Below are 27,325 nucleotides of genomic sequence, written 5' to 3'. Positions count from 1 at the left end.
AAAGTTCGGGCAGAAGAAATCACCAGATGATGGATGACATTTAGATATATGGATCATATGCAGAGATAAAGAGGAAAGCAGATTGGAGGATGATGGGGTTGAAGTGAAAGATCTGCTCTTGGGCAGAAAATAGTGAATGAATGAAAGGATATTCTTGTTTATTATATTGTATATTATTCTCTTCTGTGGTTAAAAATATTCTAGCATTAATGTGAAGACTGTAGACTCCAACGTGCATAATGTCATTAACAGTTTGCAGAATGAGTACAATTGGGGTAATAAAAGTAGGTGTTGGGGGAATCAAAGAGCTAATAATGTGTTGATGTTGACAAGAAGTTCATCCCCTATCACAAGTATAATGTAAATCTAAACATATAATATTGGAAAGTGTGTGATGTTGACAGTGATGTGCTTTACAGTTTTGTGAGACGCCATTGGCAGAATGAGTCGGTCAGGTCGCAACTATGGCAAGAAGCCTCCTGACATTGGTCTGCAGATGGAGTGCCATGATGATGCACTTACTCCAGAGCAGGCAGCAGCATACAACAAGGGAGAGAAGGAGTACAAAGAGGTGACAGCTAAGCTGGAGCAAATGATGAAGAATCTGGGTGGAGAGATCGTGGAGAAAACAGACAATGTGTACGTCATGCAGATGAACAGCAGGTGGGTTACTTATATTAATTCCTCCAGTATTTAATATAATGGATAATTGATTGCAGTGTCTCTGTGTGTTCAATAAACTGAACTTACTTTCACAGATAAAAATAACTGTAAAAAAAGACTGTCATCACAATGACAATTTTGGTTGGCCATGGAATTTGAGGTACTGGTTATTGGCAGGGACCTGAATTTTTAGCATCTATTTTAATCAAATTTCTGAAATTAGCATCTACTTTTTCCAATTTATTCTTTCACCAAAGGAAACTTTATGCATTCTGCCTTTCATTTCTTAAAAGATAACATTGTGCACAGTTTAGCATTTTCCTCCAAATTATTAGATCATGTCTGAAACAACAGCACCATACTGTGATAAAACACGTTCACTGTCAATGTTGTTTGTTGGTGTCCACAATACTTGCAAACAACATTCTGAAAACGCTTTATTTTCTTTCTTAAAACATTAAACACTTCCATTATGTCACATTTTTAATTTTTCACCTGCTGTTCAAATAAACTTCTTAAATGAATTGCGTGCAGTTCGAATTTCTTGTTTTGGTATACTCGAAAATCCTAGAAACATGTCAATTTGATTTGTCAACATTGATCAATAGAACTACATTCTTCAGGTAATATATGTCTTCGCTATAGCCTCAAAGTTCTTTGGCCAGAGTCTTTTTCTTCAAAATTGACAGTTTATTCTTTGCTAACTGAGCAGCTTTGGAAAACACATCTTTGCATGTAACTTCGTCCAATAGACTTAAAAATTTCCTTTAATTTTTGAATGTATATAATGAGCTTTTCGGTTGAAAAATAGCATTTTACTGATAAATTGTTATTAAATAGCATTTTTCTCGTGATTTCATAATTTGATAGGAAATTCGCATTTTTCGCACTTTCAATTCTGCTAGAAAATCATGCTAAAATAGAGACGAAGAAAAATTCTTTCTACCCCACAATTTAAAAATTCGCTGATTTTCAGATCCCTAGTTATTAGTATTTTCACATTTTTTGATCTATCTATAATAATTATAATTGGATGCATACTATGCTTCATAATATTATCAAACATTATTTTTTTTTTGCATTTTTTTATTTTTTATTTTTGTAGTGTATGCTTTTATGAGTTTTCCCATTTTTGAAAACAAAAAATATGGACTAAAATAATAACATTGATTCATATATCAAATTAAAACTTAATGAATAAATAATTATTTTTTTTTTAAATTGAAGTCCCTAGTTAATGAAACTGGAAAAGAGAGAGAAAGTCTTTAACCCTCACATTCCGAAACAGACAAATCATGGAGATGAAATGACTGAAATGGACGTTATTGTCCAGTTATTTAATTAAATTAAATGGGTCACATTTAAAACTCTGATTTGTGGTAAATAACAGGAAATTAAAGGGCTGGCACTTAGAAGTTAATTAAATTTTAAACACTATTGAGAGATAGATTTATTTTTAAAGTTATGAAATGCATGTTATGTAACAGTTTCTGAGGTTCTAGACATTTTTCACATTTAAAACATCTTGGAGGGGATGAAAATTAACTTAACATAATTACACAAAAGGTTAGTGTTTAGACAGAGACTTTTTATTAATTAATTTATCCCACAACATTCTTGATAGTCAGTATAATTTACATGTGTATAGGTACCTTAACTAAAAACGTCTTTACAGTCACTGGCATACTTCAGGCAGGTAGTGCATTTAAGTGTTGGTGTAGGCTTCCGTGGCTGGTGGCAGTGGATGCTTTGAGGATGACCACAAGACAGCAGGTTGAAACGTCAGTCATTAACACCAAGACAATGCGGCATAAGCACGGAAGTTTCTCCACAGACCAGGTAGCGCATTTGCCTGCTGATCCAGAGGTGTGGGTTCGATTCCCACTTGGGCTTATTACCTGATTTTCCCCAACTGTAAGACGAATGTCAGATAATCCCATGCTGAATCCTGAGCCTCATCTTGCCAAATATCATCAATTCCGTCAGTGCTAAATAGCCTAGCAGTTATTGTTAATTAACCGAGTAATAGTTGTAACTAGAGGTGTGAAAATATCACAATCATGATAAACACGATAGAAATAAGCATGCTTTTTGTTCCTTTTTTCAATTTTCTTTGCATTTCATCACACCTTTGAAGATGCTGTTAATATTATTTTTAAAAAGCACTTTTGCTATAAATACACAAAATTAGTGCTATTTCACACCTCTAATTATGTATAATATGTCTTTGCAGACTAACTGAACATAGAACACCTTTAAAAACTCTTACTTTACAATGTTTAAACATAAGAGAGAAGATAAAGAGTGATTATAAACAGAGGCTACATATTATACAATGAATGACAATGAAAGAAGGAGAATGGGAGGAGGAACAATTACGGCAAAAGGTACGCGATTTTTGCGTCCTTGAAAGGAAATTTGGGGCTGAGAGGTAGTGTATGTGAGCTCCAAGCTTGTTAGTCACTTGCCTCACTCTGATTTTCTCTGTTCTGTTGAAAGAATCTAAGATAATTTTGGAAGAGGAAAAACCGAAAATATGTGTAACCTAGTAGCTACCAAATGAGGTGGAGAAATATCGCAAAGACGACAGAACAGCAGCAGAGTAGAGGTGCCAAAGATGTTAACACCTAGATAGGACTGAGAAGGAGCATCCCTGTTCTTGCTAGATAAGCACTGGGCAAGTGATGATCGAGTAAGCATGCCTGAGGTACCCTGGATTATATTAGGAACTCTTTAAATACTGTAATCATTGGAGCCATTTTTATAAACATTCATTGAAAGCAATCTCTTGTATTTTATGATGGTCTGAAGCTTCATGTTGACGTAAAGTGATTGAGATCTTGATCATAAATCTTACATAATTATTAAAATATACAATGCTTTGTAATTGCATATACTTTCTCATTATACATTTTACTTGGGTGATATGAAATTGTTTGTTGTTCAGTCAGCTGTTTGAAGACAGATTTGAACCTCATAAGTGACACCAATAAGACATAACTCATTAGACAACTAAGCCAGGAGATAATGGGGTAGGGTGGACAGTTCCTTTCACCTCCCATTGCAAACATCACTGACTACTAACTTAATACACTAGTCAGACTTCAGGTGTATATAAACAGTTGTTCTTCCTCTGGTACATATTGTCATGTGAGACGTACTGCCTGATAATAGATGTATATATCAGCCAGAACCTCAATCAGGAGGTCAATGTGAAATTATTAGTATTAAAAGAAATTGTGTGTGAATTTGTGCATATGTCATTTACATTTATAACAGGCCTGCACTAAGTTTGTGCTCTCCGAGTTGGCTCACAGTTTGCGAGCAGATAACAGGTATTGGTTGCACTCTGTTTTAAGTGTGGACTGGAAGAAGAGGTTGTCTCGTACAAAATGTACACAAAAGGAGGTACTGAATTCCCATTCAGTGTTTACAAAACAATCTTGGATTAATTAATTAATAAAGAAACATTTGTTTTATAGAAATAAACTACTTAAATCTACAATAGTACTTTCACACAACTGTGGTCCAGAAACACAACAGTAGTCCACAATACAACCATTCAAAGAACATTGTAGAAGTATTATAGACCGTTCATAGATACTAGCAGTAAATTGGCTTCAAACTTCAGTTTAGCAAAAATGTGTAAAAACGAGGTACAAAGTTATAGAGTGCAAAATTTGAATGGTTGTACCATAGACCATAATTGTGTTCCAGGACCATAGTTGTGTGAAATTATGGAATGTCATTATATTTGATTTTTATTTATCAATACATCAAAACAGAGTTTTATGTTGTTGGCAGCTGAAAAAAAAAAATACTGATAATAATGAAACATCAGCTAGAGATGTTCGATGCCTACTTTTATTAAAGTTCATGATAGAAAACAGTTGATCACAAATATACATTGAGCCAGAGATAGAAAACAGTTGATCACAAATATACATTGAGCCAGAGATAGCAATCATTTTCACAGCCAGCCTGCTTAATTGTGGATCTTGTTGCTGAGTTATAGACTTGTAAAGCTCAGCCAGGCTAGTACTATTATTGAAACCATCTATAGCCCTTATGTCACATTGAACATCTACAAGTTCAAGCTGTAAATCCTGTAACACTGTTTCAACTTGTGTTGAGAAAGAAATTGAGAACTTTGAACTCCTTCTGAATTGAGTCAAGATCTTGGAACCTAGAATAAAATTCATTTTGAATTTCAGTTAATACTTCCACATAATCATTTAACATCGCTCCATCATGAGCATTTTGTGATGTCAGGAAGTGCGCCATATTTCCTTCCCGTAACTAACTTATGAAAAGTGTAATTTTACAACTGAAAGCCTGCAATTTATTCGTCATATTAACAATGAGCTGGCCTTTTCCCTGAAGAGAAATATTTAAATTCTTCAAATGTTTAGTAACATCTATGAGAAATAGAAGACTGGTTATCCAGGTACGATTATTGAGTTCATTTCAAGAAATTGGACAAATTGAGTTTCGAAAATGGAAGAATCTTCTTAACATCCTGCCTCAGCTCAGCCACTGAACTGCATAATGGTAGAGAATATTCCCATACTCCGAATCGACCTCATGGAGATATTCTTGAAATTGTTGGTGAGCCCATGTGATCTTGAATAATAGCATGTTTTACCACTGTTTCCTTTGCTATTTTCGAACACAGAACATGTTTATGAATGAGACAGGGGATTACAATCAGATCACAGCCACCAGAATTTTAAATTTTTTCCCTCATGAAGGCAATAAATCTTGATTATTGACACACGTTGCTGGGGCTCTATCAGTAGATGCAGACATCAGACGATCTCAATGTAGTCCAATAGTATTTACTGAATCCTCAACACTGTGAAAAATGTCCAGCCTTATATTGTCTTTTAATGACACAAAATTTAATAATCCTTTGTTAACTTAGAGATTGTTGTCAACTCCACGAAAACATATGGCTAATTGTGCCATATCAGAAAAGTCTTTTGATTCATCGAGTGCCAACGAATGCACCATAAACTGTGTTGCTTTATTTATGAGTTACTGTTGGACATCCTGTGCCATTTCTCTAATGCAGCAAGCAACTGTGGTGCGTGAGAGTGGAATCGCTTTGAACTGATGTATTTCAGTTGGACACATTTCCTCCACCTCAACTATGCATCCTTTTTTAACTCAACCTTTTTATTGCGATCTTTTCCAACAAGCCCATTATAAGTGTGTGGACTTGTAATAATGTATTATATAACGTTTTTTCTACCTTTCAAAATTTTATGGCAGATAAGGCACTGAGTACTGACTGCAGCTGCTAGAAAAATTAAACATTTTCCCATGCAATTTTAAGTTTGCCTTTTCTGTCTTCTAGATTTCTCCATTTTATAGCCGTAGATAGGCAAAGTGAAATAGCTAGTGAGAAATAAACACTTCACCAGAGCTGCGTGGTCTTTACCCCTCTACCTATAACAAGCCTATGTCATTCCAACGTACCTTTCTCCCGGCAAAGCAAACAGCAGGAGACAGCATTAGAAGTCTGTTATATGAGAATTTTCTAAAGTGAGGTAGGGAGAGAAATGAGCGAAAACAAGTGGGAAAGGGAATGAAAAATGACTACAAAGGATAATAATCAAGATACTATTTCCTACGGTAAAAGACAGGCTACAAGTCAACATCTCTGTAATATCAAATTTCAGAATCTTCGTCACTGGTTACAGAACACTTCAGATCTTAATATCACTGCTTCAAGATTATGAATAGCCCAGAGTATAAATGTGATACAGCAGAGCAAACTGTAGACCATATGATTTAGTGTAAAAAGGTAGATAAGAAACAGAATAAGTTCAAAAATAAAATTTCAATAAAAGGCGGAAATGGCTAGTTCCAAAAAGTGCTGTGGCAAAAACTTTACGAGAAAGACTTCATCAAGTTTGTAGACAAAATCGGCTTTGAACTTCTGTGATGAAGGCCAGTGCACTTCTCACTAATGGTACATTAATAATATTAGAAAAATAACAACTTCTCAATATTCATAGGAAGAGATACTTGTAGTACAATTTTATTAATATAAAATGAACACACGAAAATTCAGTGTTACCTGAGAAGATAAGTCATCTGATTCCGAAGTCATTAATAATGCATTAGTCTGAAGATTATTAGAATGAAATATGTAATAACCAGTATGTAGTATTCATTTGGGATAAAGTGCCTATCAAAATTATGGCTATACAAGCATAAGTTCATATGGATTGACATGTCTACCATAACTGACATAGAATTATGTTTTACTTCTTACACTACTGTAGCTGTTGAAGAACCTATGGCATGTATTAAGATTCATTTGCACTTTGTATATTTATATATTTCTTTTGAAATTAGTTTTTAATTATTGCAAAGGAGGCCATTGATCTCAAGCAAAGGTTATGTTTTACTGCATGAAATGCATACAGATCTTGAGCAGTAGAATGTATGCTTTTATAAGTTAATTGTCCCCCCCCCCCTTCCCTCCTCTCTCTCTCTCTCTTTTTTGTGAAAAATTAAGTTATAATTTGAACTGTTATCAGCAGCTGTCACTCTCCTGTATCTTTATCTTCATATATTGTTTTATATATCCACTTTTGATTGTAAAAAACTTCCTTTTACTGTTGCGTTATCTTTCAAGAAGAAACTTTTGTTTCTAAAGCCTTACCGAAACTACACTTTCTTTTCGGCATGTTGTAATTCAGATTGAAACATCATGAATAACTATAAGTTTGTATTGTGACAAATATCTTTGGACCTTGAGAGCCTGATCAAAAATTCAATGGTTTTTTCTTAGTACATTATTTTACTGACTGTCATACATTTATAATTAAGTAGCCACCAAAACGTAAAAATATGGTGTTCACTTAAATCAGCTACAACTTGCAATTTAACCACTCCAATATGAAATATCTTTGAAAAATATTGGAGTGCAAGAGGTCAAATGACTTTGTCAAACGCCTGGCATTAGAAAACAACAACAATATTTATAATTATCAATTAATATTAGGTATCCTCCACAAAACTGGCTTCATTTATACACCGACGGATCCTTGATCTCCAGGGAACAAGATGTCAGTGCAGGTGTTACGTGCTGTCTCTTCTCACTTTATAGATATCTTGGATATGGAACAACAAGTTTTGATGGAGAAATGATTGCAATAAGTGAAAGTCTCGGGAATCTTCTATGCCACATCAATAAATTTAAGAATGCAGTTATATTGTCAGACTCCAAAGCAGCTATTCTATCATTAGTCTCTAGACACACACCTTCATCTCAAACAGCAGAAATAACTAAAATGCTCTCTCAATTAATAACACTCAATAAAAGAATTGTACTCCAATGGATACTATCCCATTGTGGAATTCTGAGAAACGAGAATGTGGATGCTTTAGCAAAGAAGGGCAGCTCTGCTACTTACTAAATCTACGTATTACTCTGTGAAAAGATTTATTCAATCTACATACTTAGACTTCAACAAACAAAATTTGATAACACAAGCTATAGGGAAAAAATGGAACTCTCTGCATCATAATCCACAGTTGATTCCCGATTTACCACGAAAATTGTCTGTAGCTGCATTTAGATTGCCAACAGGCCATGATTGTTTGGCCAAACACCTGCATATAATTGGAATATATCAGTCCCCTAACTGCCCATTGTGCAACTCAAACCAAGAAATGGATTCGGAACACCTCAAAATCTGTGCCTCAGTGGCTGACCATGATGAATATCTTTGAAAAATATTGGAGTGCAAGAAGTCAAATGACTTTATTGTCAAACGTCTGGCATTAGAAAACAACAACATTTATAATTATATTTTACATACTTTTGCTTGCTTTGCAAAGCTGAACCTGTATCAATTCAAGAACAACTTACTTTGTTCTTCAGAAGGAGTCTTTTGAACCATTTTCATTTCCGTTAACATGCCTGAAAATCACAGTATTTAGGAGATTGGTTCTGTCTTGGTATTGGTTAAGTAAATGCAGCGGAAGGTAAATGCATAATTGAAAATGTGGTGTTCATTGATGGTTGAATATTTATGATATTTACTAGTAAGTCGAAGTTTACAGATTCAAACCTAGCCGAGGAAGATGAAGTTTTACAGCCATTAAAAGTCCTTAGCATTGCTTCCTTTGGACTGTACATTTACAGCACATGAAACAACCCTATTCCCTTATTCTGGACAGGATAAAGTTTATTGACTGTCTCTTGCCCGTGACTAAATTGAGCTCTTATTAGTCAATGTTGCTTATCATTCTAATGTTTAGGAGATGAACTTCATCTTCCACTATCCTCACTTTAGAACTGGATTCAATTTTGTATGACTAGCAGAGTCCAGAAATGTTAAGTTGGTCATGTCTGGAGTCGTTTAATCAACCAATTACCAAAAATATCGTATTTTAGGCATATTTCTAGTAATTGAAATAGCCCAAATAAAAACTCTTCAAAATTATGAGCCTCAAAGTCTTCTATTGTATATTGTTACCAGTCCACCTGCGCCTGTTCCTGCCTTGACGCCCACCACCCCCACCATGGGAAAGTCAGTGACATCACCCGTGACAAGGCAGTCTTCTGCTTTGATTGCCCAGCCTCCACCTGCTACAAACGCTATGGTGCAGGCTTTGCAGACAGCAACAGGACCCGTCATCCTCCAGGTAGTGCATGCTAGATGTAGCTGTGTGTAGCGCCGGGATGTCCAAAATGTGGGATAGTTGAGTAAGACCACTTCACATAGAGGCGATGCTTAGCGTGTGCGTGGTTTCAGCAACCCCCAGCTGTGGTGCAGCCCCCTGCAGGCACGTACCAGCTGATGATGGACCCGCGCCTTGGTCTGATTGTGGGCACTGTCACATCATCGCAACCGACTCCAGGTATGTTGCATGTTTTCACCAGGGGGATGGGGCTGCAGCAAGGCTACAGGAGTAATTTATGGGTCTTGTTACAGGTACGCCCGTCATCCAGGACACCACGAGTCTCGCCAAGACGCCGTCAGTGAGTAGTGTACGTCACATTTAAATTGTTGATTATGTCTGTGAAGTGGTCGGGGATACTAGATATTCCACATTTTGGGTGTCCCTGGCAGGCTGTATAGTAATGCCTTGTAGAATGCTCAGTAGAATATCTCTGTTCCAAATGTATAAATCTTCGTAGAACATAAATATTATCCAGTATAGTAATGTCCAAGAAAAGCCTTAAATTACATTTCGTACATTTTATTGCGAATTTTGTCTGAATTTTTTTCTAGCAGTCTTTATTGCTATAATGTAGCATAAATATAATTTTTTATGAAACAGTATGCAAGTTGTAGTTCATACAGAATAATGTTTATTTAGCAACTGCCTTGTTTAATGTTCAGTAAGTGATAAGCATTTTAAACCCTAATGTGAAAGTTTATTTATATATGAGCATTTTACTTTGTTGAATTGTTTACTATAATTTTTCCCACTTAAAATATTGGGAATTACACTTCCAGTTAGTATTTTTCTGTAAAAGTTAACTGCTAAACAGGGAATTCCTGTAGTTTAGAATGCCTACGTAATGCAAATGCGAATTTAGAAGTTTGTTATAGTCTTCACTTTGTGTTTGCATTTACACTGTGAACAAGTAAGTCTATTGACTGCAAATGAGTCTAACAAGTTGACTGTTGTTGCAGGCCCCAAGCATCCAGACACGATCCACTGTTCATACACGCACAAGCAGTGCGAGAATGCAGACGCCCACGACACCTACCCAGGCACCCACCAAGCTAAACCTCGTGTCCACCACACCCCCCACGCCTAACCCGACTCCCACAGTGCCAAGTTTGAGGATCAAGCCCCCAAAACCAACACCAAATCAGAAAGCAACCAATCTGAAGCCTGCACCTATGCCTCCGTCAGTGTCGGCATCAGCATCAGCATCCTCAAAGGCGTCCGGTTCCAATGCAAGACCAACAGAAAGCAATAGTGTTGGTGGGCTTTCAGCAGGCCAAACAAACAAGCCCTGGAGACCAACTACCACAGGCACAGGTTGGTTAGGATGTACACTTCTGTCTTGCATATTTAGTCATTATGTAAGCAGTATCTGACAGTATGGCTTGTATGCTACAGTGAATGCACCTGTGGTGGATCTGACTGATGATGATGGAAAGCCATCAAGTACAAATGTTGCTGACTCAAGAGAGGTTACGTTCAACAAGCTATCAGGAAAGACATTCCCGTCACTAGTGGTGGTGGCGCGTCCACACCTCCGTATCAAGGACATGGCACAGGGCACTGTCAGTCAAGAGAGAGCGGCTCTTGGTGAGTTGCCTGTTGTAAAGTTCATAATTTTTAAAAACATTCTTATGACATCTGGCCTTATGGTTAAATAACAACTGATGTTCCTCATTTTGAAATGCTCTTTAACTATAATAATCATTCTCATACAGAAATGAAGATATCCATAAAGGGACTGACCATTTCCAAATTAACAGACAAAAAAACTGAAACAAATGGAAAGAGCATGTTGAAAAATTTTCTAAATACCAAAACTCAATTAATAATCATCTATATACCTGTTGTAAAGAGAAACATTGACAGGCCAAGAAAAGGATAGCTTTAACAGTTTTAACTAGTTAAAAATGATACATCGTTAGGTCAAGTAGGTTTAATTATATGGTAGGGAGAAAACAGGAATTTCAAAAGTTGAAAACGTTTCGTTCTTTCTTAGTTGAACCCCTTCCAAATGACTAGGAATGATTGCTTCGTCCCTGTTGAGCTCTAATGCCTTGGAACCATTTACGCTTGCTATGAACTGTGCATTGTGCATTGCATTAAGATAATTAGTGAAAATCATTAGCTTAATGGCATTTCATTGTATATGATTGACAATTCATCTTATTGCATAATGGATGCTACAGTGAATCTGGTTTTAAGTAATGTGTAAAATCAACTGGACATGAATGTACAGAGAATTTCATTTGTACTTTACAGTGTACACTTACTGATTTTGTTACGTTTTTGCATGTTGCTGTATGATGTCCATCGCAATACTGGTCACAAACTTTGCACACTTATTTAGGTTGTTATTCACGAAAGTGTAGTTATTTACATATTTTGTGGTTAGTATCCATAGATTAAAGCTTGTTAGCACATGACATATCTCTTGGTTGGTGTTTGTCCATGCCTTGTGGATGGCTATAATACTGAAATGTTGAATAAAACTAAACCTTTCTTGTCCCCTACCACTTACTTATACACGCTATTTGGGAGATAATTTTCTTTCTTCCCTGTCAGAATTATTAAATTTCTTTTACTGTCCAATTACACGAAGTATAGTGGAGGTTTGTGATGCTACAAAATCGATTTTCAAACTTGCATGAAAATAGATACCTACAAAATTGATTTTCAGATTTGCATGAAAATAGAATAATTTTTTTCATGCTTCTTATATGCCTCGCTCTGTATGTACAGCCTGCTGGACGGACTTTTTTTTATACTTATCTATGAGTTATACATGAAATATGTTTATTCCAAAAGCAATATGACATTGTTGGAACTGTGTCAATTAGTGATTTACTCAAAATTGACTGTAAGGATTGTTTTCTTGGTGTTTCAACCTTTATAATATAAGGAATAATTCCATATAAAACATACACCACGTATTATCAGATATGTTTAATCCTGGGTAATAATTATCGTGCAAATGAAACTTCTTCAGTTAGGATTTTGCCTCTCAAAAAGCAAGAATTACAGTAATAGTATTCTTTTACAAAATAGAGCATGAAGGGGCATAAGTAGTGCAGTTTGGTTTACTCTTGGCACCAATAGGCTGTGTAGTATACAAGGTTCTACAATCCTTTAAGTTTCCAAATCGGCAAGCTTGTTCATAGAATGGTTTGGTGGGGGAGGAATGTGTGATGTTTGTAGATCCCTAGGGTAGAAGTTAGAGTAGTAGATAACTTTTTCAATGGAATTACAAATTAAAAAGAACTGGAAGAGTTTGGTTGCAGATAATTTGCCAAACCATTTGCTTAATGCAATTAATGTCATTGACAGTGTTTATTATTGATCTTTTCACTTCAGTTTTATCAGGTGTCGTATTTTTACAGTTTTGTAAAAAGAAAGTAATAATAATATTCGCCAATTATATAGACATTTTATAGGGTCTTGAAAAATACACAAATACAGCTATGCTTTGATTGTCCAAGTGACATAGTACTTGTTTGTGGTGACAAACAACAATAAAGCTGTGACGACTTTGTTTCAGAAATCTTTATGAGCAAGCAACGTTGTATTAGTAGCTTGGATTTCACTGTATGCAGAAGCAACTCTTTAGAATGTGTAGTTGGCGACCCTGAAATGCAGATGTAGGGATCAACACCACATGGTGTGGCAACCCATGGTTTATCCACGTCATTGAGTGACATCTGGTTGACATGGTAGTGGGAATGAATGAATGAATTAATCAAGTGGGGTTCTGTACACAAAGCTACTGGAGTGTGCATGGATTTAGGGGAGTAGGCTGGAACTGCAAGAAGAGGGCTAACACGCAAGAAGTGCATGTGAATCTGACAGTGCCGAAGTAACAAGTTGACACACAGGATGGAGTGTGTATCTTTTGGAGAAGAGTCTTGAAATTTTGCGCAAATTCGTCGTAACTATTCCTGATGCAGGCTTTTTGCATACAAGAAATCGTGAATGGGACAAATTTCGTAATTTGATTTCTTTCTTGGCCTCTCATAGAGAAACGCAATATGTGTCACCCAGAAGGAGTGGACATTTGTTTCGAAAAGTGATGGAAACTGTAGTAATTGTATCTTGTGGTGCAGACAAGAAGATGAGGAGCTGCAAGCTTACAGCATGTCTTGCAAGAAGTGGACAGCTAACATCTCGACAAGCATTCCATGGTGAGTGCATGAACATATCCGTTTTGCTTGCAGGAAGGCGTGGTGCCAGGGGCAAAGGTGGGCACAAAGAGGCGAAGGCCTCAGAAAGAAGAAAGAAAAATGCTGTTGAAAGAGAGGGACCAAGACCCCTACGATTGCGATTGGAGCAGGTGAACTCTGCCACACATTCAGCTGATCGTCGAACAACACGCTCACAAAAGAGGGCAGAGTTGGAACACCCAAGATACGTAGTTGAAGTGGTTGGCTTGGAGGAGAGCAGGCATGCAAAGAAGCAGCAAGCAGGTGGCGAGGCCAAGACCAAGACCAAGAGGCGCAAGCTGAAATGAGCACAGTGATAGAAAACAGATTGCAAAATGAATTCGTATTTTGATTGTTTATATATGTATATATTTAAGAGTATTTTATATATACACATTATAGAGAATTTTTTTTACATACATTTATTTTATTTTTTTCCTATCTAACTAGTTTTTGTTTTGTAACAAACCAGAACTATATTGTTGTCTGCTGGAGAAGTCTAGCAAGAAAGTAGTGTAAAGCAAATTGTGATTTTATGAATTCTTTGTTATGAGTAGGCTACATAATCTTCATGTTGCCATATTCTTGTGTCAAAGCTATTTTTAAAACCCATTATTGGAATCTGTTTTTTTAAATTTGTTTATATTCTCATTTGATGTATTCTCTTGAGTTTGAGAGTCTTCCTATTGTGGGAATTGTGCCTACAATTTTATTATCAGATCTATGAACACACCACAGTATGATTTGATCATATATTTCATTTTATGACTGATTATGTAAAAATGGCAATGAAGAGTTGAATATATAGCCAGATTAGTGGCAATGTATCAGTCAACTTCACAACACGCATTCATATTAAAGGACAGCATTGCAGTTTGTAGTACCACAGTACAAAAATGGAAAAATGCTGCGACATACGCAAACAGTTGAGGCTGTGGTAAATTGTGTAAACATCAATTATGAGAACAAACCAAGAAAGCTGCGAACATTAGGTTACATGTGCCACATTATGACCCAATCAATTTGAACTCAGACTCTTCTTGGCACACTATGTAAATACGAAGAAATTCTAGAACTTCCACATGAAACTAAAATACGTCATAAAAATTTAAAAACAAATGTTTTAAGTAGCCACACCCTGTATATTTTGGAGATATTGTGCATTGGACCAAGGCCAGATGTACACAGGGAAGAACGAGAAAAGGAAGAAGAGAGAAGTTATGAAGTTACAACAGTGGAAATTGAAATAGTCGTGCAAAGCTGCCCTGATAATATTTTTGTTAACCACAAAAATCACTTCTGTTTACCAGGCCTCAGTTGTGGAAGTTAAAGTACCAGCAGATTTAAGGTGTTTTCAAATGGAATGTTACTAATATAAAAAGATTACTATACCAAAAGAACACTTTCTATTACGAACAAATGAGACTGCATATTAGCTCTTTGAAATGGTTTCATTTTAACTAAAGAGGCTACTCAGCATAACATTAGCAGAAGAATAATGGAGAAATGAAATTGATGGAGGAAATTCTGTCCATCATGACGTTTCATACATTTTGTAGAGTTGTATATGGTTTCTACCGCATGAAAAGCAATGGACTCAGTTTTTAAATAAATTTTTGTTATTGTTTTTAATTGCTTTATTGAATGCTTTAACTTACCGTATTGTTTAGCATTGTGTTAGTTTTAGTTATTTTTTTTAATCCCAGACATGTAGAAGGGCCTTTTCGCCTTGGTACACTACATCTCTGAAGATGAATACTGTCAGTTTAGAGACAAACGATCCATGACCTTTACAGTGAGAAATAGTGCGTGACATGTATTGTCTGTAATTATAATTCATTTCAAACCATGGCTGTACTGTTAATGGCAGCTGGTTCAGAATAAATATTTAATAAAAAGAAAGTGAATGACAAGACTTGTGTATTAAATGTTTAGGAACTGAAATATTTGATTTTTTTTAGTTATGTATTAGTTTTATACAATATGTGTGAAAACTTTTTTTGCTAGTTTTATAAAGTGAACTGAATTCATGTCAGTAAAGACAGGTACTGACCACACAGTTGTCGTGCTTGATGGTAGTGCTTGGATTGTATATAGTGGAAGCTCATTATGACGCAGTTCTTACATACTTACTGTGTGTATGGATGTACCAAATTTGTCAGCTGCCATTGTACATTTTATAAAAGTTTCTAATGGAAGGAAAATATCTTTTTTTTTTCCTAAAAAAATGGTTAAGAGATAGATGGTAGGCTGAGGTTGAACCAAGAGATGCTCATGGATGAAATATAATAACAATAATAATAATAATAATACGTGAAGAGTATTTCATGAGAATGTTGATGACTTGTAAGATATCGTCTATTATCAGTTTGCAGAATCATTTAAATGGGTTAATGTCTTGAAACCCGAATTTGGCAATACTTTTGTTTAGAGGAATTGTTGCTCCCTTAATTGGTAATCTTTGCTGGTAAATAATCAGTAGATGCCGGATTTATATATACTAAAAAAAAGATAAAATATGCATATGTTTATGCTGATATAAAATCTGCTTTGTTGTCAAATCTACTCACATTAAATAGTCTCCTTAGATGTCTTCCTGGTGGCTGTAATTTGATTTGCTCTGTGCAAGTGATTTTCTCCAAGTGTGCAGGAGTAAGCATATGACGTTAATATAAATTTGGGTATCTAGAGCAATGGTGCACCCATGGCGGAGGGGAGAAGGAGGAGGCTAAGGGGCTCAACCCCCCCCCCCCCTTCCAACCAGGTTTTTATTGTGTATTTCCAGTAATGGAAAGAATTTTTCTTCCTCAAGCTCAATTTCCATACTTTCACTTCTGCAGGCGGTTTTATTGATGCCTTAGTGATATTTATAATTCAGCAATCTTTGAGTGTTGGCAGCCCTATATATTCTGACTGAAAGCACTTGGAATGCTCCTGTTGGTAGTGTAAGAACATGCCAGTGTATGCACAAGGTGAATAATTAGGCCACTCATGGCAGTGACCCCATCATACCTTTGACCTCTTAAATATTCTATGTTGATATTACAATCTTAGCTCATCCATTGTTTGTGCTAAACTTTCACTTTCTCTAAAGGCATAAAATATAAAAATGTCTCATATATATATATATATATATATATATATATATATATTTGTACCCTTTCAAGCCATTATCTTTTACATAGTGCAAAAGAGAAAATTATTCGACAGAAGACACATTACTAGTCTCATCTGAAATAACTGAGAAACATCTTGCACTGATCACATCTCAAACTGTTTTTCATTTAGTTACAGAATCACAGTTCGATGGTTTGTACGAGCTATGAAAACAAAGTTTTTCTTGTGTGCAAATTTACGAGAATTTCATGCAAATGACAATTTTTGTTAAGTTACAAAAACTGAATACATACACAACTATTACTACTTTGAAATAATAATAATAATAATAATAATAATATGATGATGATGATGATTTCCAACATAGTGTCAAATGACAATATGTTTACTAGCCAAGAGATTATATGATTTGGTTTTGAATGTTATAAGTTACAGGGTAAAAAAATATGAAAGACTGGAGAATGCTGGGTTTGCAGTGAAAGACCTGCTCTTGAGCAGAACACTATGCATGAATGAATAGATAACATTTCTATCACAACTCGAAAAATGATTCCTTAACACACTATCTCCCGCATTTACACGACCTGTTAGGATAGCTATTAAATTTCCTTCATTTAGTCATATCAAACTCACCATGGTCTCTATGACCACGTAATGACAGACTCTGTTGTCCACATAATATGACTATTTCGATTATTGGCTTGAGTTTTTTTTCCCTATTTTCCAAAGTTTGAGCTTGCTTTCCACCATCAATACTTAAATCAATACCGGTAGGTAATTTATTTCCAGACATTACATCTGCAAAGTTACCTGCTTTCAATGTGGAAGTGATATGTTACTATGATTGTGAGGGTGCAAGAAGGCTTTATTTTGTACTTTAAATATATGTGACTTTCTGTATGACCCAATCTTTTAAAGTCTGACATATACTGAAAATGAGATTTAGCTACTGCACTTAGAACAAGTAGCAGGTGAACAGACCTACTAAAAATTTTCAGTAGGCTCATATTTTGTAATTTAGTGTCCTTTGTATATTTATTGTGTTTGTAAATGCAAGATCCGTTCTTTGAAAGTATTTGTAACAAATGAAATTAATATTTAAATTAAATTTAGCTATACATTATAATCTCTGAAGGTAACTAACATTACAAGTACTGTATATTATCTGAAGCCCCCCCCCCTCTCAAAACCAAATCCTGGATGCACCCCTGATCTAGAGAATAACCTCTCAAAATCTATATAGTCTATAGGTACAAGTATTGTGCAATATTTAAAAGAAGTAACACATATAGGCCACAGTATCTGGAAGTAGAAGACGAAATTTTGTCTTTGTTGCCTCCTGACCACAATACTCATAAGAGCATCATTAACAAAATGTGTGGCCAGCTGCACACTAGCAACAAACCAAAGAGTTGTTATGAATCACTCATTCCTCAATTCAGTGTTGATATTATTATTCTCACTAGCACCAAGAGGATGCCTGGATTATGAATCACTGTAACAACCAAAGATCATGTGATATGCAAATTTCAGGAGCAGCCGTCCTGAATAGGTGTCACCTTGCTTTAAAGAGAATCTTGAACCCATTTTTCTCCCATCTAAAATGTTGCATCACTTTATTTCAATTACAGCTTGATGAATTAGGTATTGTTTTGCTCTAAGCTACAATTGAAATTCTAGAAGGAAAGTGACTATTGGGTCAACCATGATTGCATTATTTGGACAGTATTCATGAGAAGATGCAAAGTTTTTTGGATATCCAATCGTTTCCGGAAATAGAGACCAATGGAAGCAAATATTTGTTAATTCAATGGTGAAGAACCTTCATGGCTTATGAAGTTATATAATAATAAATTTCTATTCCTGAACATCTTGTATGTATATGCATAATATATGCCAAAAAATAAAATCTGCAACAATAGCATAGATATGCAAATATATGCACTATAAAACTTCACATACATACTGAAACGAAAGGACGTAAAACATACTTCACATATAGTTTCCATATCTTATGTAAAAGCAAACTAAATATGCATTTGTGTATGTAAATCCGATGTCTATTTATTGCTACATTTCCATTATACGAGGGTATGCTGAAAAGTAATACCTCCTATTTTTTTTGTCGCTGTGAATATAGTTAAAAATATTAGTGATAGTACATTGTATTCAGTGAACTTTCGACTTTCATTGACGCAAGTTTCGTATCTCTGGCAGTAAAGAGCTCTGGGTTATAGCCTGAAATATGGCAGTGTGTACCAGCACTATGTTGGTACATCTGAAGCAGCGTGCTGTGATCGAGTTTTTAACGGCAGAAAATGTGCCCTCAATAGATATTCATCGGAGATTGAAGGCTGTTTATCCTGTTTATCATGATCAATATGTCGACATTAGTACTGTCTGACATTGGTCTGCCCGTGCTCATAATGAACCACAGCCTCACTTCTGTCTGCACTGCATTGTCAGAATCAAAGAGATACCCTGTCAGGTGTTCTTTAAGTTTTGGGAACAGATGAAAATTTGATAGTGTCAGGTTGGGACTATATGGAGGATGATCAACAACACCAAAACCAAGACACTGAATGTTCTGTTGTCATTGCGCTGGTGTGCTGACGAGCATTGTCATGCTGCTCCATACCTGGACGAACCCTTTGAATTCGTGCTTTCAGTTTTTTTAGGGTTTCACAATACCTTACAGAATTAATGAGACTGCCTTTAGGCATGAATTCTATATGTACCACACCTTGAATATCCCTAAAGACTAAGCATGAGTTTGCCTGGTGATGGCACTTTTTGGGTTCAGGTGATCCTTTGTGGCAGAACTGCATTGATGACCTCATGTTTTTGGGATCAAAGTGGTGTACCCAGCTTTCGTCACCTATGACAATGTTCTTTAAGAATTCATCGCCTTCTTGTTAGTAAAACAGAAGAAATTCTTGGCAAATGTCCAATCTCTTCTGTTTCATGTGAGGAAGGAGCATTCGAGGCACTCATCATGTGCAAATTTTTCAGAAACCCAGTTCTGCAGTTATTGCATGGACATGCTCCCTTGATATGCCACACTGGATTGACAGGTGTTTATGCATTATGCGATGATTTGGTGTAATGAGTTCATTGACACGATTCCGATGAGCGTCATCAGTTGCAGCACGTGGTCTTCCACTGCGTCCTTTGTCATACAAGTTGAGAGTTGCACCAGGTTCATTACAAGCAGACTAATGTCGGACAGTACTGATATAGACATATGAATCACAATAAACAGCCTTCAATCTCCGATGAATGTCTATCAGGGGCACATTTTCTGCTGTTAAAAACTCGAAATATAGCCTTCAGTAGTCCTGATACATGCCACCATGTTTCAGGCTATAACTCAGAGCTCTCTACTGACAGAGATACGAAACTTGCGTCACTGAAAGCAGAAAGTTCACTGAATTCAATGTACTATCACTAATCTTTTTAACTATATTCACAGCAAAAAAGAAAAAAAATAGGCATTACTTTTCAGCACACCCTCGTATTATGAATATCGAGGAATAGAACACAAAAAATATTAAAAAGTAATCAACCAAAAGGCAGAAAAAATTAAGGAAGGTCATGGAAGAGATAAATGCACTTCTGTTGTGATATTGAGACAGGTCAATAAGCAACCCAACTTCATGATATGATAATGATAATAGAACATAATTAGACATTAAAAATAAATTGAAATTTTCTTCATTCTGTCCCCTTAACATTTGTGTTGTAATAAGCTTCCACCATAATTTTTAATACGGAATGAAAGTACCACGTCATGGTGTGGTACTTCCATGAAATTATGTTCCTATAGAATAGTTATGTTTCGAGCATGAGTAACAAATAAAACACTATAAATTCTAAGTGTTTCTCTTATTCCTCTTATATTATTGTTGCCTGCAGTGCAAAAATACAAATTTTCGATATATTCGTAAATTCATTTTCAATTGGCAGAAGATTAAGAGCATGCCGAAGGCATATTATCTATTACTTATTTTTTTTTTTATCAATGTTAGTGCTAATTTTGTAACTTTTGCAGACAATGGAAATTGAACTTTTGATCAATTAGAAGTAATGATTAGAACCTATGTTTTTAATAATTTTAGTGTGTGAGTGTACGTGCATGTGTGCACGCAAAAGTAATATTTTGAAAAAGATAATTTCACTTACATTTGAATATTCATATAACAACATATTTCAATGTAAAATATTTTACATCTGTATTTCTGTATTCCTGCAACGCAGTGCATACTTTTACTGTTATATTCCCTTTTTAAAGCTCGATTTTATGAAGAAGGTGGTGCAGTATGTTGTTGTGCGGTAATGACTACTACATAGAAGAAAAATTGTCGCACTTAATGTAAACTTGGCAATCCTAATCTTTCCATTTGTAATGTTTGAGTACTGGTAATGTATTGTGCCATAGAACATTTTTTCCTCATGGACATAGAAGTTTCAATAGGAAAGTCTCAGTATGATGATGCATAATAATGCAACACATGAGAATAAGGTAAATTCAGTGGTATATCTCTGCTATTATAATGATATACTTGCAATTGCATGATTCAGTAACTTTTATGCATATTTGCATGTTCTTCAATATTTGTTTCTGTATGTATTTCTTAAAGAGGCAATGAAATAGTGGACACTTCCTTATGCTACAGTACGAAGTTCTGGTATTTATAACTTTAGCGAAATTTTGTATGTAAACTGTTCTGTGCATATAAACAGGACAATAATCATTCAAGTGCTGCTACATACATTAGGGTACCTACTTAACTTTCATTACATGTAGCCAGTGATATGTTGGCTATATTGCAAAATATATTAACTTTCATGTTGTTATCCTGAAAGAACCATTACGGTCATCCATTTCTTCCTGGAACGACCCATTGATATTTTTTTGTACCATTTGGTCGGTAATTTAAAATTGCCTTAAGGATTCTGGATCTGGATATTTGGTTCACATGTGATGCCAATTTTGTTAGTATTGATGGATGTAATCTATAGGGTGAACCAACTAGGGCTAGACTCCTAACCACAATTCATGTTTGAAATAACTTCCTTGTGATATCTGGCAGGCTGTACGTCTCCTGAAGACATATCCAGCAACTTGCCACAGTTCGTTCTCCAAAATGGTTTGAACTTCGTGCTGGATATTTTGAGTTCAAGTGAATATGGGTTATTCGCGTAAACTTTACTTTTAACCACTGAAGTGGAACCGTGGTTTGTCACTATAAAAAATTAAGGTGGAGGCAAGTAGTCCATCATACACTGACTGTTGGAACCACATGCACACCCTAAGTCTGCTCTGATAATCGGGTTTTGTTAACCTCTGAACTACACGAATTTTGTAAAGTTTTAATTTTAATTGTTTCATACCTCTTATGAAGACTGTGACACCCCTAACTGCTGAGCTACACGGCGGGATGACATCATAGGACTTCTCTCTAGTCGGTGGCCAATTTCATCTAACATCTCCTCAGTGAGAACACACTTCACATATGTTCGTTTCTTATCAATACTGATTCAGTTGTACGAAATTTGTTCACTAAATTGTAAATCATTGCATTAGAAGGCTCTGGTGAATCAGGAATGACTGATTGAAGTTTGTTACAACTGCTCTCCAAGATTCGTATTTCACAAAGTTGTCATAAATAAACACTCGTTGTTCAAGGCTATATTTCATAATGGACACACTACTGCATTCTAAATGTACGGTATATAACTGCACCCTCAATAAACACGAAACGTATGCGAGCAAGATGTCTGATCACTGCGATAGCGCAGCACTTACTATGCATATGACTTTCCGTTAGCCCTGCCTGACTCACTCTACTATGGGCATTATTTTCAGCTCTTCTAAGATTTCATCATTTCTTATGTGGTTCTACTTGGTATAGCCTGTTGTTCAGTGCATGAACCTCATCATACTAGTTGTAATTCTGCAATATATACAGTGCTTCCACAAGAGACCTTTCCGGTTTCAAATACATATAACTGACATTTAATGAAACTCATACAGAAAACTGGTACCAATAGAAAGAGAAACTCAAAACGTTTTAGTATCTTACTTAAAATACGTTGAGTGTGAAGCCCACCTGGTAACATGGCACACATCATGCCCGTAGGTGAGTTCCTCCCACCTACATTTAGGCATATCACAATCGAATGATGTGATAGCTTCTGCAATGTATGCTGGTGGATCAAATGGTCTGTGGTAAGGGTTGCACATAGACTTTATTTTTAACATACTCCCTCTTGAAAAAAACCAAAGGGTGTCAAGTCTGCAGAACATGGAGGCCAACAAGAAGTTCATGGTCATTGCGACCAGCCCAGTCCACCTGGTAGTCGGTTGTTCTGCTCTTCTCTGACATAGTTGACTTCGGTATTTGCAGCTCCCTGCTGTCTCTGATGGTAGATTTTCACGGACTGCTTGAGAAACTTCATGGATACACACATCTGTTTCCTCACTTACTGACAGGCTTCCAGTTGATTTTCTGTTAAGGTGCGTACATACATAGTGGACAAACAACGAGCGAATGACAAAGTGAACCTTTGCTGTTTGGAGCAACATACGAATAACCAGCAAATGGTCAGAGAACATATGCGTTCGCTGGTTATTCACAATAATGGTAGACGAAAATTTATTATAGCATGTGCAGCAGTTGCTATAGACAGTCTAACAAAAATAAACTTGAAAAATAGAAGGCTAGGTGGTAGATGTCACAATTGATATAGAATATCTAGACATTGACTTGTTTAATGATTTACGTTAAATTCAGTGGGATAGTTTTAGAACTTCTATCGAATTTCAGCAACAGACTTTGAAATGTTATTGTTCAAAATAGGCCAAAAACTTGCAAGAATGACAAAGATTGACAAGAAGGAATACCTGTTCATGAAAGACTAGCACGAACACTTCGATATCTGACAACAAGAGACTTGTACACAAGTTTAATGTATTTATTCAAAGTTTCGAAAAAGCTGAGTTCCATGATCTTTCCAAAAAAATTTCTGGTCTTGATGCAATTCAATGAAGTTGTTGCATGGCTGTGTTTATAATTTTTGCTACCCCAAGCAACTAAAGAATACCACCCCTCCTACATAATTTTCTACGAAAATTTAATCAAAACGAAGACAGAATTGAATAATAATTATGCAATTGAAATTAATTAGTAAAAAAGAGGAATGAAACTCAAGAAATGAAATGAATATAACTTCAAATGTCAGTATTGTAGTACAGTACATTCAGTGATCACTGCCCTTTTTGTTGGATCTGAACTCCTCAGTCTTGGAACAATTTTTCCCTTTAATATTATTCAAACCAACTTTACAGGAAGCTAAACCTGGAAGCCAGATTCGCATAATCAATGTGCATGTGTGTTAGTTAGTTAGAAGTCGTATCACAGAACACTGAAAATGCACTCAATCGGTTTTTGAAAGAATACTTCAGTTTCACTTTGAGCAACATAGGGGGAAAAGTACTCGATTTTGTGTGTCTTACTAAGCACTTCTTGTTTCTTTACTAATTATGTTAAGTTTTGATTGTTTTCTATATTCAACTCAAGAGGGCCATAATAGCCTATTATAACCCTATTGATTCAACTTCACTTAATCCTGTTCGTACAGTAATTTCACATGACTGTGATCCTGGAACACAATTATGGTCCACAATACAACCATTCAAATTTTGCACTCTATAACTTAGTACCTCGTTATCCACATTTTTGCTATATACTGAAGTTTGAAGTCAAGTTACTGCTACTATCTATGAAAGGTCTATTATACGTCTACAATGTTCTTTGAATGGTTGTATTATGGACTGTGAAATTACGGTATCCAAACTTAACAACTTAAGACTTTTAACAATTTAACAATCACTTTTAAGCATGTAACTTGTGTACTAGTTCATTTCAACTGTTAATAATAATAATAATAATAATAATAATAATAATAATAATAATAATAATACAGTAATGGCCTACATATTTTGTCATAAGTCGATTTTGACTTACACCACTTTTGCTCTAACGGCTCATATAAACTAGGCTAATGATTCGGTCGTTGTTATACAAATTTAAATGACATGAATATATATTTTGCCTGTAAATGTATATACGAAGAACAGAGAGATTGAGAGAGAGAAAAAAAAACAGAGAAAGTAGGAATTGTATTTTGTATATTATTTATTTGAGCCGTTGAGAGCAAAAGTGATGTAAGTCAAAGTTGACTTACACCACTCCTGCTCTGAACGGCTCATATATATATGATTCTGATTAATTGAATGATCCTGAAACTTCACAGTTTCAGAAGGTTATTTACAATCCCTTTTGGTGGTACCTCCTGCCCTGGATTTTTTTATCTTCTAAGGCACGGGTCGTCAGCACAGAGCACGTGGGGCTAGCCTCTCTTACCCACTGAAAACGCAGTGCACTATAGTGCTCTCGTAGCTGCTAGCTGGTATGTTCTTTATCTCTCCCTGTTGCACGACCGTGCACACTGGACAGCACCGCGTACCCGTTGCACATTTCAGCGAGTGCTGACAACCACTGTTTTAGCTTGAAGCCTTGAATCTTATTCATATATTTTAGGCAGTCTCTTCTCAGCCGACAAACCTACACTTGGAATATCCATTCTGTTGGTGCATTTTCATTTCCTAAGTGTGTGTTATTTTATAACTAAGTAACTCCATTGTAGTCTCGAAGTTGACTGTTTTTAATTCAAGATCTGCATGCTGATTTTCTTATAGTCTTTCATCCATTGCCTTGCTATATCAGACTCACATTTAATTCAGATACTTTGTTCTTAATGTTTCATAGAGGGACAATAGAAAAGTAGTATTACTGCCAATTTAGTTGTCATCAGCTGGTCTTCTGTTAAGGCCGTCAGTTCCTTATATCCCAATAGGCAAGTAGGGTATCATTCATCTGTTATTTGTGATTCTGGCAGTATTGTATTGTGCATGCATCTAGACTAAGAGGAAATCAAACTGTTTCTTACTACATTTGGCTGACATTTTACATTTTTGTGTTAGTACGTACATATTGATTACTAGGCTGTTGTAATTTTTTGCACACTACTTTTTGACTTCATATGTTAATTTACAAAGTAATTCAGAAGGATTGATCAGAACTTAAGAATTGTAGAGATAACTTCCAGGAGAATTACTTGTAACTAGAAATCCATGTCCAGCAATATTAATCTGCAGTAGTAGATTACCGTAATATAAAATTTTGCTCATAGAAACTTGAGGAGAAAATACCAAATTTAATCACTTGATCACCAGAAAATTTACATTCACTTGTGCAATGCAATTAATTTTACACTTATCTTTCAGCTCTTAGGGCAGTCTTAAAAATGCTTTTAGTATGTAATATGTCTATAATTTCATTGGCAGATGATCTAGATTGAATTGATATGTTCAATTTAACTAGCACCACAGATTGGGAGTAGTGGACTTTGGTTCCTATTCAGAATTTGTTCAAATTTGCTTCCAGTATTGCAGCATATACATAATCCACCTTTGACTAAATATACATTTTTATAGTACGTGATAGTACCCAATGCATTTCGAATAACACGGAAAATGTATGCTTGCAATATGAAACACTTATGTTGGATACCATTATTTTGGTCTGATTTATATATTTGCCTTACTGCTTACATTTTCAGGAAATGATCTTTAGTCACATGATTGTTGCAGACTCGAAGGTGAAGAGTGTGCTGATGTTCACACCTACCAAGTTCACGGAGTGGCTAATTCAGCAGGGGCTAGTGCGTAGTGAGCAGTACTGCAGCACCCATGTGATGCCTGATAATGTCACACCCATCCGACTCAAACTTGGAATGTACTCAGATGTGAGCAAGTTTCCGTACAGTGGGGGCTATGTGTGGATCAGTGAGTGCTGTCCCCAGAGATTTGTTTCGGTATTCAGTGGTTCTATATTTGAGGGAGCACCACACCCTCCCACTGTGCTTCTCAAGCTGATCTACCATTGGGCATGCCAGACCAATGTGCAGAATGTAGTGCAGTGGGTCAAGGTGGACAACTTCTATGTGAAGAACTTCTTTACCAACATGCGCAGCATCTGCACTGCAGCTATCCACGAGAAGTATGAGAAGATGGGTGGACTTAGGAAAAGGGTCGAGGTCAGACTTTCTGTTTGTCATATAAAATATTGTGATTTTGATGAAAATACATGTATTTACCATTGTCGATACTGATTTTGTCTCCCTTATTGTTATATCTTTTTGTGCTCTTTGTTTGCCTGTGTAGTCTTCCCTCTCATTTATTGGATTGTATTCATTTTTAGTATCTACACTCATGGAAAGAAAAACTGGCCAACTTAGAAACGTCTTCAAAGTGGCCATGCAGTACAGCTGTACCAAAATTTTGCATCATACTATTTTCATGATTCCACTCACTGTTTTCCCTTGTGTACATTAGCTCGTTGGTATAATGCTTGATTACCTATGGAATAGAAGAAATTCTGTTCTATGAAACAAAAGTTACCATTTTTAGTCCCTGCTTAATTGCTCAATATCTTTTTTAAGTTGGTGTTTTCACGTGATATTTTAATCTACTATCGCTGTCATAACATTTTGCTGATATTTGTCTTATTAGTATGGCA

At 35.8% G+C, this 27,325-nt stretch overlaps 1 protein-coding gene across 7 annotated transcripts in view; it reads left to right on the top strand.

Annotated features, from left to right (window-relative positions):
• Positions 1-27,325, top strand: part of LOC138715072 (uncharacterized) — a 91,199-nt gene that overhangs the window by 21,788 nt on the left and 42,086 nt on the right. For 5 of the 7 annotated variants that reach the window (XM_069847559.1, XM_069847560.1, XM_069847557.1 and 2 more), the window contains 7 exons: positions 420-663; positions 9,165-9,330; positions 9,441-9,546; positions 9,621-9,676; positions 10,329-10,683; positions 10,765-10,956; positions 26,398-26,843. In XM_069847559.1, the coding sequence (XP_069703660.1) occupies positions 443-663; positions 9,165-9,330; positions 9,441-9,546; positions 9,621-9,676; positions 10,329-10,683; positions 10,765-10,956; positions 26,398-26,843 (1,542 nt within the window). In that variant the 5' untranslated portion in view covers positions 420-442. The remainder of the gene's footprint in view (positions 1-419; positions 664-9,164; positions 9,331-9,440; positions 9,547-9,620; positions 9,677-10,328; positions 10,684-10,764; positions 10,957-26,397; positions 26,844-27,325) is intronic. The other 2 variants (XM_069847561.1, XM_069847563.1) reach the window with 2 other exon arrangements.

This window comes from Periplaneta americana, chromosome 15 (assembly GCF_040183065.1).
Source record: "Periplaneta americana isolate PAMFEO1 chromosome 15, P.americana_PAMFEO1_priV1, whole genome shotgun sequence".
In the NCBI taxonomy this organism is placed as follows: domain Eukaryota; kingdom Metazoa; phylum Arthropoda; class Insecta; order Blattodea; family Blattidae; genus Periplaneta; species Periplaneta americana.
This window is presented reverse-complemented; position numbering and strand designations above follow the sequence as displayed.